This window comes from Ranitomeya variabilis, chromosome 3 (assembly GCF_051348905.1).
Source record: "Ranitomeya variabilis isolate aRanVar5 chromosome 3, aRanVar5.hap1, whole genome shotgun sequence".
NCBI classification, from domain to species: domain Eukaryota; kingdom Metazoa; phylum Chordata; class Amphibia; order Anura; family Dendrobatidae; genus Ranitomeya; species Ranitomeya variabilis.
The window spans coordinates 277616154-277629359 of NC_135234.1; the positions used below are offsets into that span (position 1 = coordinate 277616154).

General features: G+C 44.2%; 1 protein-coding gene across 2 annotated transcripts in view; it reads right to left on the minus strand.

Moving 5' to 3' along the window:
* ITPR3 (inositol 1,4,5-trisphosphate receptor type 3) overlaps positions 1 to 13206 on the minus strand; it is an 825364-nt gene that overhangs the window by 691809 nt on the left and 120349 nt on the right. For both annotated transcript variants that reach the window (XM_077295501.1, XM_077295502.1), the window contains exon 2: positions 4132 to 4202. In XM_077295501.1, the coding sequence (XP_077151616.1) occupies positions 4132 to 4202 (71 nt within the window). The remainder of the gene's footprint in view (positions 1 to 4131; positions 4203 to 13206) is intronic.

The following is a 13206-nucleotide window of genomic DNA, read 5'->3' on the forward strand; positions in this document are numbered from 1 at the left end:
CGGACTCGCGAGATGATGACATAGCGGTCTCACGAGACCGCTACATGATCACGTGTTATTGCCGCAATGCATTCTTGGGACCGGAGCGTCGCGAAGAGCATCGCTAAACGCCTGGGCTGGATTCGGGGGCGGCCGGAAGGTGAGTATATAATTATTTTTTATTTTAATTCTTTTTTTAACAGGGATATGGTGCCCACATTCCTATATACTATGTGGGCTGTGTTATATACTACGGGGCTGTGTTATATACTACGTGGGCTGTGCAATATACTACGTGGGCTGTGTTATATACTACGGGGCTGTGCAATATACTATGTGGCTGTGCAATATACTACGTGCCTGTGCAATATACTACGTGCCTGTGCAATATATTACATGGCTGTTATATACTATGTGGGCTGTGTTATATACTATGTGGGCTGTGCTATATACTATGTGCCTGTGCTATATAGTACGTGGCTGTTATATACTACGTCGGCTGTGTTATATACTATGTGGGCTGTGCTATATACTACGTGGGCTGTGCTATATAATACGTGGGCTGTGCTATATACTATGTGGGCTGTGCTATATACTACGTGGGCTGTGCTTTATACTACATGGGTTGTGCTATATACTACGTGGGCTGTGTTATATACTACTTGCCTGTGCTATATACTACGTGGGCTGTGCTATATACTACGTGGGCTGTGCTATATACTACGTGGGCTGTGTTATATACTACGTGGGCTGTGCTATATACTACGTGGCTGTGCAATATACTACGTGGGCTGTGTTATATACTACGTGCCTGTGCTATATACTACATGGCTGTGCTATATACTATGTGGCTGTGCAATATACTACGTGGGCTGTGTTATATACTACGTGCCTGTGCTATATACTACGTGGCTGTGTTATATACTACGTGGGCTGTGTTATATACTACGTGGGCTGTGTTATATACTACGTGGGCTGTGCAAAATACTACGTGGGCTGTGCAGTATACTACGTGGACTGTGCAATATACTATGTGGACTGTGCAATATACTACATGGCTGTGTTAGGCTACTTTCACACTTCCGTCTTCTGAGCTCCATCGCAATCCGTCGTTATGGGCAAAAAACGGATCCTGCAAATGTGCTTGCAGGATGCGTTTTTGCCCATAGACTTGTATTAACGATGGATCGCGACAGATGGGCACCCGTCACATCCGTTGTGCGATGGATCCGTCGTGTTTTGGCAGACGTGACGCACAAAAAAAGGTCAATGTAACTTTTTTTGTGCATCGCGTCCGCCATTTTCGACTGCGCATGCCTGGCCGAAACTCCGTCCCCTCCTCCCCGGACTGCAGAACGGGCAGCGGATGCATTGAAAAACTGCATCCGCTGCCCACGTCGTGCAGTAATTTCACAACATCCGTCGGTACGTCGTCGGCATTGCGACGGGCCCGTACCGACGGAAAAGTGAAAGTAGCCTTATATACTGCGTGGGCTGTGTTATACACTGTGTGGGCTGTGCTGTACATTACTATACATATTCTAGAATACCCCATGCGTTAGAATCGGGCCACCATCTAGTACACTTTATAAATATCTATCTGTAACCCTGACCGATTTATTTTATTATAAAATTCTCTACCATTCTTGAAATCCTGCTAATCTTTATTCCGTATGTACATTTTTTTTCTTCACTTCCTGTGATGTTTAATTTGAGGGAAATCTCACACGGGATGTGGCACAGGAGGATGGCCCTGCAGCTTCTATTACCCTTATGAAACGGAATCATCAGGGGATGGCACTTCAGTTACTTAGCACACCTTCTGTGATCGTCATCCCGAAAATGACCACAGCTTTAGTGGCCGCCCTGACACTTCTGTCCCTGCCGTCTGCTTTGGTCACCAGTGCCACAGGCTCTGCTTCTGGAACAGAGTCCTCTTTCTCTGAATCCCCGTGTTGATAGAAGCAAGGTGAGTGACAGCAATGGAGCCTTACAGCTTCTATCACCGCCCTCAAATCAATGATAATCAGAGGATGATGATAAAAGCAGGATTAATAACAGGCAGGGCTGTGGAGTTGGTAAGCCAAACCACCAACTCTGACTCCTCAATTTCCCTGATTTCCGACTCCAGCTCAGACTCCACAGCACTGCCTCACTACTAAGCATGTACATAAAGTGCAGCACAAATTGATGTCAACTAAATTCCAAGATCCTTAGATCAGGAACAGAAAAGACATTTATAGGACATTTCATAACTTTCCCAAATTATTATGAAACATTTACAGCACATCCTGCATGTGACCCCAATTTAGTATATATTGTAGGAGTTGGTCCATTTTATACCGACTCCAATTTCAATTCCACCAAAATTGACACCGACTCCATGACTCTGATTGCACAGCCCCGGTAACAGCAGTGCCACTCCTTGATGATTTGTCTGTGGAAAGTGATAGCTGTGGACATAGAAATGTGCTGATGACCACTGAAGCTGCGGTCAGCAAGCACTGAAGCACAGAAGAATCATGGCGATGGCCAAATAAGATATGGTCATAATTCCAACACCCCACTGAACCAGGACGTCATTAGGTCTTGAAGGCAAATGATGCATTTTTACATCAGTTTTGCCATCAATTGTGATCTGTTGAGTTGTATCAGGTTGATACAGGCTGAGCCTAATTCAATGCATATATGTGAACCTAGGCTAAGATAGGAGTGCCTCTTTAAGACTTAAACTATATGGACAAAAACACTGGGACATCTACACATTTCACTTTTGGAAGATTTTAGCACATCTCTTTAAACCCATAAACATTGTTATGGTGTTGCAAGTTAATGCCAAAGGTGTTGGAGGGGGTTGAGGTTAGGACTTTGTGTGAACCTGTCAACTTCTTCCACAGCCATCTTATCCACCAATGTTTTTATGGACCTTGCTTTGTGTACTGGGGCACAGTTAAATTGTAACAGAACAGGTGAAAGCTAAAATTGTTTCAAATGTTTTGGAATACTGAAGCTTTAAGATTTCTCTTCACTGGCATTTAGGAAATTAGGCCAACCCTTGAAAAACATTCTCATACCATTATACCTCCTTAAACTTTAAGGGGTATTCCCATCTCCAAGATCCCATCCCAATATGTAGTAGGTGTAATAGTGATAATATTAGCAAATACCTCCAAATAGAAATGTAGTATACTTCCCCTGATTTGCTTATTCCATGTGCAGGGCATTGTAGTAGCTTAGGTATTGTGGCATGCCTCCACCCTCGGTGGTCAGGGAGTACTCACTTAGCTGGTCATTGAGGAATATACCCAGGACACTCAGGGTTAAAAGCCCACTCGGTTTATTTGTACACAGTATAAACCTCTTTTCAGGAACTTGGTAACATACAGCATCCCGTGCTACGTCCAGCAACCATTCAACCTCATAGAACCCACGTTCCTCGCTGAGCCCTGGTATGCCTAATACCAGTTAGAGTCTGCTACCTGTCAGGGACGCCCGCACAGATCTCCCGGATACCTCTTATCCTCAGAGGCATCCTCCAAACACTTCTCACTCTGGCTCAGACTCTCTAGCACTGCTGCACAAACACACAGACTCCATCTTGGGTCTCTAGACACCCCCTTGGTTGGGGTATGTAGGTGACTGGACCCACCCATCTCTCCAAGTCACCTGGAAGCCTTCCCAATGTATAGTAAACCCTCAGCAGTACATCTGCTGAGAAAGCAAGCTCAGGCTTCCATCACAGGGCCACCCACCTCTGCAATACATACCGCCCATTAACCACATGACCAGTCCCCATACCACAGTAACCATGACTAATATTATTACACCTACTACATATTGGGATAGGATCTTGGAGGTGTGAATACCCCTTTAAAGTTAGAACAAACCATTCTATTACAAATGTCAGTAAAGGCCGACTGCATGGCTGGGGAGGCTGGCTGACACCAGCAACAAGATACTGAATGAAAACCTGAATTCTAAGGGATGTGTCCCAATTCGCTTGTCCATATTGTGTGGATAGACATTCAAGATATACACAGTAACACATCAGTCATGTAAGCTAGGTATTTAAATGTACCCGCCTTTATTTTCACACTGAAAAATTATAAAAATGACAAATAATTCTGAACTCAGTTCTCATGTCATTCTCACCTCTGAATTTTTTAGGTGGGTTATCCAGATCTCCTGCTGCAGGCTCCACGACACATCTGTCATCAACCAAACTGCCAGGGAGAGAAGAAATCACAGATAAGAAACCCAATAACCCAAACAGCAAAACCAATAAATGGAAACAGATAGACCAACACCAACAGTACAGCAAAACGAGAAGTATAAATAATTCCGTAATATTTTATAGGTTTTTATGCTCTACTACTCGTTTTGGATTAAATGGAATCTGTCATTTAAAAAAACCCTCTTAACCTGCAGATAATCTGCACTTTAATAGCATTCTAAAGCCGTGTGGCCGCCACACTGAAAACCTGGCTGTCAGAAGGAAATAAATATTATTAGTCAGGGCAGCCTCTGGCTTTCAGTCATAGATACATGGCCGATGCGGCTTTTGTCATAACTCAGTACATAGTGAGTGTGGGCTGTAACCGTGCCTCTGAACTGACTGACAGCTGACTCTTCAGTCACCACTCACTGCATAGTGAGACCGGCTGTAACCACACCTCCAGCAGCGACTGATAGTCAGCTCTTTACTGATACAATGCTGAGACAGGTGTCAGTCAGTGCTGGGACATATTTAAAAATGTACCTTCCCTTCTGCTTTCAAACATGCCAAAATCACACCTATCCTTAAAAAGCCAACCCTCGACCCAATCGCTGTTCCCATTCGATTCCAAACTCCTGGAGCAGCATGTCCACGCTGAACTTTCCTCCCACCTCTCATGTAACTTACTCTTTGACCATCTACAATCTGTTTTCTGCCCCCATGACTCAACTGAGACAGCCCTAACCAAAATTACTAATGACCTACTTACAGAAAAAGCTAACAGACAATACTCTATACTCCTCCTTCTAGACCTGTCCTCTGCTTTTGACACCGTTTACCACTGCCTCCTACTACAGATCCTCTCCTCCTTTGGCATCAAAGACCTCGCCCTATCCTGGATCTCCTCATACCTTTCCAACCGCACATTCAGCATCTCCCACTCCCACACTACCTCCTTATCCCACCCCCCTTGAGTCCCCCAAGGCTCTGTTCTAGGACCCTTACTCTTCTCAATTTATAAACTTGGCCTGGGACAACTCAAAATCCCATGGATTCCAGTACCACCTTTATGCTGAGGACACTCAGATGTACCTCTCTGGCCCAGACGTCACCTCTCTGCTGTCCAGAATCCCGAAGTGTCTAACAGCCATATCCTCCTTCTCCTCTCGCTTCCTCAAACTCAATGTGGACAAATCTGAACTCATCATCTTTCCTCCATCTCACAGATCTTCCTTAACTGACCTATCTATCGCAATTAACTACATCACGCTTTCCCCAGTGCCGGAAGTCCGCTGCCTTGGAGTAACCCTTGATGCTGCCCTGTGCTTGAAACTGCACATCCAAGCTCTTACCACGTCCTGTCGCCTCCAGCTCAAAAATATCTCCAGAATCCGTCCCTTCATCAACCCTCAATCTATTAAACTGCTTGTGCATGCCCTCATCATCTCCCGCTTCGACTACTGCAACATCCTTTTCTGTGGCCTCCATTGCTAACACCCTTGCACCTCTCCAGTCCATCCTTAACTCTGCCGCCTGACTAATTCATCTCTCTCCTCGCTACTCCTCCGCTTCTCCCCTCTGCAAATCTGTTCACTGGCTCCCATTCCCTCAGCGTATCCAGTTCAAATTACTAATACTGACCTACAAGGCCATCTATAACCTGTCTCCTCCATACGACTCTGAACTAATTTCCCGATATCTTCCCTCATGTAATCACCGGTCCTCCCAAGACCTTCTTCTCTACTCCACACTTATTTGCTCCTCACCCAACCGCCTCCAAGACTTCTCCCGAATATCCCCCATCCTCTGAAATTCTTTGCCCCAACACGTCCGACTATCAACGGCATTTGGATCCTTCAGATGGAACCTGAAAACCCACGTCTTCAGGAAATCCTAAAGCCTGGACTGACCCCGCTGCCTCCTCACCACTCCCGGAGCTACCGCCTCATCAACTCCGGAGCTGCTGCAACCCCCCAAGCTACTGTCTCCTTCCCCACCATCCTGTAGCATGAAAGCCCGCAAGGGCAGGGTCCTCACACCTCTGTATCAGTCTGTGATTATTAGTTTGCTTACTGTAAGTGATATCTGTAATTTGTATCTAACCCCTTCTCATGTACAGCACCATGGAATCAATGGTGCTATATAAATAAATACATAATAATAATAATAATAATAATAATAATAATAATAAAAAGACACCTCTAGCAGTAGCAACTCAGTTTCGACCAACACACACAAGACTTCAGCAGGCACAGGCAGACTGCAGGGGGTGACGTCCCTCCCTTACTCTGTGCTCTGCATTCTGTCATGTCTTCTAGGCAGACTGCACCAGAAAGAGATAGGAGGGTACAAACGACCCTGGCAAAATTAAGATAATTGAAGGAAGGATGAATGGATAAATGCAGTGTGACATTCTGATAAAAATCTTCTGCCATCTACCAGCATGATGAACATGAAATGAGGGTGGACAATTCAGCAAGACAATGATCCCAAGCACACAAACAAGGAAACCTAATCGGTTTCTGAGACAGAAAATAAAGCTGCTAGAATGGCCCAGCCAATCATCTGACCTGAATCCAATAGAATGTTTATGGAAGGAACTAAAGCTCAGAGTACATAGAAGGAGCACATTAAACCTTCAGAATTTGTACATTTGTGGAATAATGGGCCAAAATGACAACAGAGCAATGCATGCAACTAGTTTCTCCATACAGGAGGCGTCTTCACACTGTCATCACAAACAAAAAGCTTTTGTACCAAGAACTAATTATATTTCCATAAGTGTGCTCAATACTTTTTCCTGTGTCATTTATCATTATTGCACATGAATTAATTTATGAACATCTATGGTTTGATTTCTTTGCCTGTGTGTATTGGTTGGGTTGTTAACAACATCTGGTGAGAATTTCATGTCAATAGCACCTTTAGAAATATATTTAGATAGAAAATTGGTGAAGTGTTCAATACTTACTTCACCTGCTGTATGTGTGTGTATATTTAGTCCATAGGTGTGCATGAGAGTCATGGATTTCCGGTCCGGGTTTTCCAGGTGGCTGAAGGCCACAGGTTTGTGTGTGTTTAAAAACCCTGCAGTAAGGGGTATGGGTGTGTCATGCCGTGTCAGGTCAGGTGTGCGAGGTACACGTCAGTGTCAGTCTGGTGTGTGCTGGTCTGCAGAGTGCATGGAGGCACAGGCCAGCAGAGCCAGCACCCAGGGCAGCTGAATAGCCTGGCACCTGCAGCGTACACAGAGATGCAAGTCGTCCATGGTACTGGTCTCGGATGTGGACAGTCCTGTGCCTGGAGGTGGATGTCCTGTGCCCGAAAGAGGACTAGAATGTGCAACGATTGCAAACAGGTGCATATGGTGCCCGGTTGCTATCCGGAGGATATCCTGAACTGTGTACGACTGTGTGAGTAAAGAGACTGTGATACAGCGATGCAGGACACCCACGAGAACTAGTCAGAGGAGGGCTGGCGTGTGTAGTGTCTGCAACATATGAGGCTGTGTGTATGGAGACGTATAGAGACTGTGAGATGGCGTGCGGTCGCCCAGGGAAACTGGACAAGGGAAGTCTGGCCTGTTTAGGGACCGAAGATCTAAAGCCATGTGATATGTATTGCTTTGAACTGGTGTAAACTGGTCACTGATAATATCCACTGAAGCTATATGCATTTATGTGAATTGGACTTTAATGCTGTGAATAAACACATTAAAAGAGACTTTTGTGTTTGAATTTGTGGGTCACTGCTTCTTCACTGCGTACGATGCTACTGCAGCCTTACAATACACACAAGTCTGGCAAAAATTAAGAGACCACCACATCATAACCCTGTCATGGGCAGCCCAATCTCCAGACCTGAACTCCATTGAAAACCTCTGGAATGTAATCAAGAGGATGATGAATAGTCACAAGCCATCACAGAACTGATTAAATTTTTGCGCCAGAAGCAGTGTGAAAGACTGGTGGAAAGCATGCCAAGACGCATGAACGCTGTGATTAAAAATCATGGTTATTCCACAAAATATTGATTTCTCAACTCTTCCGGAGTTAAAACATTAGTATTGTTGCTTCTAAATGATTATGAACTTTTTATTTGCATTATTTGAGGTCTCAAATAATAAACAGTAGCTTTCAGCACTGTTTTTTTTTTTTTTTTAATTCTGACCATTTTTCTTTGTCAGAAAAAATACAAAATTGCTTGGAAATTCGGAGACATGTTGTCAGAAGTTTATAGAATTAAAGAACAATTTAATTTTACTGAAAAATATACCTATAAAGAGAAAAATCAGACAAACTTGAACATTTTGCAATGGTCCCTTAATTTTTGCCAGAGCTGTATGTATATAATATTTTATATGTTTATACAGTTGCTTCACCAAATTAGAATATCATTGAAAAGTTAATTTATTTCAGTTCCTCAATACAAAAAGTGAAACTCATATTATATAGTCATTACAAACAGAGTGATGATCTATTTCAAGTGTTTATTTCTGTTTATGTTGATGACTATGGCTTACAGCTAATGAAAACCCAAAAGTCATTATCTCAGTAAATTAGAATAATCAACAAAAAACACCTGCAAAGGCTTCCTAAAGGTACCTTCACACTGAACGATATCGCTAGCGATCAGTGACGTTGCAGCGTCCTGGCTAGCGATATCGTTGAGTTTGACAGGCAGCAGCGATCAGGATCCTGCTGTGCCATCGTTGGTCGGAGCAGAAAGGCCAGAACTTTATTTCGTCGCTGGATCTCCCGTAGACATCGCTGAATCGGCGTGTGTGACACCGATCCAGCGATGTCTTCACTGGTAACCAGGGTAAACATCGGGTTACTAAGCGCAGGGCCGCGCTTAGTAACCCGATGTTTACCCTGGTTACCAGCGTAAACGTAAAAAAAACAAACACTACATACTTACATTCCGGTGTCTGTCCCCCGGCGCGGTGCTTCTCTGCACTGTGTAAGCGCCGGCCGGCCGGAAAGCAGAGCACAGCGGTGACGTCACCGCTGTGCTTTCTGGCTGGCGCTTACACAGTGCAGAGAAGCGGACGCCGGGGGACAAACACCGCAATGTAAGTATGTAGTGTTTGTTTTTTTTACGTTTACGCTGGTAACCAGGGTAAACATCGGGTTACTAAGCGCGGCCCTGCGCTTAGTAACCCGATGTTTACCCTGGTTACCAGGGGACTTCGCATAGTTGGTCGCTGAAGAGCTGTCTGTGTGACAGCTCTCCAGCGACCACACAGCGACGCTGCAGCGATCTGGATCGTTGTCTAGATCGCTGCAGCGTCGCTAAATGTGACGGTACCTTAAGCTTTAAAAAAGGTCCTAAGGGTATGTGTCCACGTTCAGGATTGCATCAGGATTTGGTCAGGATTTTTTATCAGTATTTGTAAGCCAAAACCAGGAGTGGAACAATTAGAGGAAAAGTATAATAGAAACATATGCACCACTTCTGCATTTATCACCCACTCCTGGTTTTGGCTTACAAATACTGATGAAAAATCCTGACCAAATCCTGATGCAATCCTGAACGTGGACACATACCCTAACTGACATGACAGATATCCAGAAGGCAGTCATTGACATATGATAAGAAACTCTGCACTCAAGGTAAGTGATCAAACTATTATTTAAAGGGAATCTGCCACCCCAAAATGTGCCTATAAGCTAAGGCCACCACCATCAGGGGCTTATCTACAGCATTCTGTAATGCTGTAGATAAGCCCCCAATGTCACCTGAAAGAGAAGAAAAATAAGTTAACCCCTTCATGACCCAGCCTATTTTGACCTTAATGACCTGGCCATTTTTTGCAATTCTGACCAGTGTCCCTTCATGAGGTAATAACTCAGGAACGCTTCAACGGATCCTAGCGATTCTGAGATTTTTTTTTCGGGACATATTGGACTTCATGTTAGGGGTAAATTTAAGTCGATAATTTCTGCGTTTATTTGTGAAAAAAATTGAAATTTGGCGAAAATTTCGCAATTTTCACATTTTGAATTTTTATTCTGTCAAACCAGAGAGTTATGTGACACAAAATAGTTAATAAATAACATTTCCCACATGTCTACTTTACATCAGCAACAATTTTGGAAACAAATTTTTTTTTGCTAGGAAGTTATAAGGGTTAAAATTTGACCAGTGATTTCTCATTTTTACAACAAAATTTACAAAAACATTTTTTTTTAGGGACCACCTCACATCTGAAGTCAGTTTGAGGGTTCTATATGGCTGAAAATACCCAAAAGTGACACCATTATAAAAACTGCACCCCTCAAGGTGCTCAAAACCACATTCAAGAAGTTTATTAACCCTTCAGGTGTTTCACAGCAGCAGAAGCAACATGGAAGGAAAAAATGAACATTTAACTTTTTAGTCACAAAAAATGATCTTTTAGCAACAATTTTTTTATTTTCCCAAGGGTAAAAGGAGAAACTGGATGACGATAGTTGTTGTCCAATTTGTCCTGAGTACGCTGATACCTCATATGTGGGGGTAAACCACTGTTTGGGCGCATGGCAGGGCTCAGAAGGGAAGGAGCGCCATTTGACTTTTTGAATGAAAAATTGGTTCTAATCTTTAACGGACACCATGTCGCGTTTGGAGAGCCCCCGTGTGCCTAAACATTGGAGCTCCCCCACAAGTGACCCCATTTTGGAAACTAGACCCCCCAAGGAACTTATCTAGATGCATAGTGAGCACTTTAAACCCGTAGGTGCTTCACAGAAGATTATAACGCAGAGCCGTGAAAATAAAAAATAATTTTTCTTTCCTCAAAAATGATTTTTTATCCCGGAATTTTTTATTTTCCCAAGGGTAACAGGAGAAATTGGACCCCAAATGTTGTTTTCCAGTTTGTCCTGAATACGCTGATACCCCATATGTGGGGGTAAACTACTGTTTAGGCACAAGGCAGGGCTCGGAAGGGAAGGCACGCCATTTGGCTTTTTGAATGGAAAATTAGCTCCAATCATTAGCGGACACCATGTCGCGTTTGGAGAGCCCCTGTGTACCTAAACATTGGAGCTCCCCCACAAGTGACCCCATTTTGGAAACTAGACCCCCAATGGAACTTATCTAGATGTGTGGTGAGCACTTTGAACCCCCAAGTGCTTCATAGAAGTTTATAACGCAGAGCCATGAAAATAATAAGTTTTTTTTCCTCAAAAATAATTTTTTAGCCCAGAATTTTGTATTTTCCCAAGGGTAACAGGAGAAATTTGACTCCAAAAGTTGTTGTACAGCTTCTCCTGAGTATGCTGATACCCTATATGTGGGGGTAAACCACTGTTTGGGCACATGCCGGGTCTCGGAAGTGAAGTAGTGACGTTTTGAAATGCAGACTTTGTTGGAATGCTCTGTGGGCGTCACGTTGCGTTTGCAGAGCCCCTGATGTGCCTAAACAGTAGAAACCCCCCACAAGTGACCCCATTTTGGAAACTAGACCCCCAAAGGAACTAATCTAGATGAGTGGTGAGCACTTTGAACCCCCAAGTGCTTCACAGAAGTTTATAACGCAGAGCCGTGAAAATAAAAAATCATTTTTCTTTCCTCAAAAATAATTTTTTAACCCGCAATTTTTTATTTTCCCAAGGGTTACAGGAGAATTTGGACCCCCAAAGTTGTTGTCCAGTTTCTCCTGAGTATGCTGGTACCCCATATGTGGAGGTAAACCACTGTTTGGGGACACGTCGGGCTCGGAAGGGAGAGAGCACCATTTGACTTTTTCAACGCAAGATTGGCTGGAATCAATGGTGGCGCCATGTCGCGTTTGGAGACCCCCTGATGTGCCTAAACAGTGGAAACCCCTCAATTCTAACTCTAACACTAACCCCAACACACCCTTAACCCTAATCCCAACCCTAACCACAACCCTAACCCCAACACACCCCTAACCCTAGTCTTAACCCTAATTCCAACCCTAACCCTAAGGCTATGTGCCCATGTTGCGGATTTGTGTGCTGATTTTTCCGCACCGTTTTTGAAAAATCTGCAGGTAAAATGCACTGCGCTTTACCTGCAGATTTACCGTGGATTTCCAGTGTTTTTTGTTTAGATTTCACCTGCAGATTCCTATTATGGAGCAGGTGTAAAACGCAGCGGAATCCGCACAAAGAATTGACATGCTGCGGAAAATACAACGCAGCGTTTCCGCACTGTAATTTTCCGCACCATGGGCACAGCGGATTTGGTTTTCCATAGGTTTACGTGGTACTGTAAACGTGATGGAAAACTGCTACGAATCCGCAGCCAAATCCGCACCATGTGCACATAGCCTAATTCTAACCCTAATTCCAATCCTAGCCCTAATTCTAACCCTAACCCTAATTGTAACCCTAACCCTAATACAACCCTAACCCTAATTCTAACCCTAATTCTAACCCTAGCCCTAAGTGCAACCCTAGCCCTAAGTGCAACCCTAAGTGCAACCCTAACCCTAAGTGCAACCCTAACCCTAAGTGCAACCTTAACCCTAAGTTCAACCCTAACCATACCCCTAATGGAAAAACAAAAATAAATATATTTTCTGTATTTTATTATTGTCCCTACCTAAGGGGGTGATAAAGGGGGGGTTTATTTACTATTTTTTTTTATTTTGATAGAACCTATCACAGCGACCAAAATGTACAGGGAAAAAATCTGCCAGCCGGCAGATTCGGCAGGCGCACTGCGCATGCGCCCGCCATTTTCCAAGATGGCGGCGCCCATGCGAGAAGACCGAGGACACCGGGAGGGACACCGGGACTAGGTAAGTATGGGGGGGGTGTGATCAGACAGCGGGGGGGCGGAGGGGAGGACGGGGAGGGACGGAGTGGAGAGGAAGGCGCTCAGGACAGGACGGAGGGGTACGGAACACTGACGGCAGCTGCAGATCGCCGCCGTCAGTTGGTGGGGGGCCAGATTGGGGTCTCCAGCCATGGCCAATGCCATTGCAGCATCGGCCATGGCTGCATTGTAATATTTCACCAATTTTCATAGGTGAAATATTACAGATTGCTCTGATT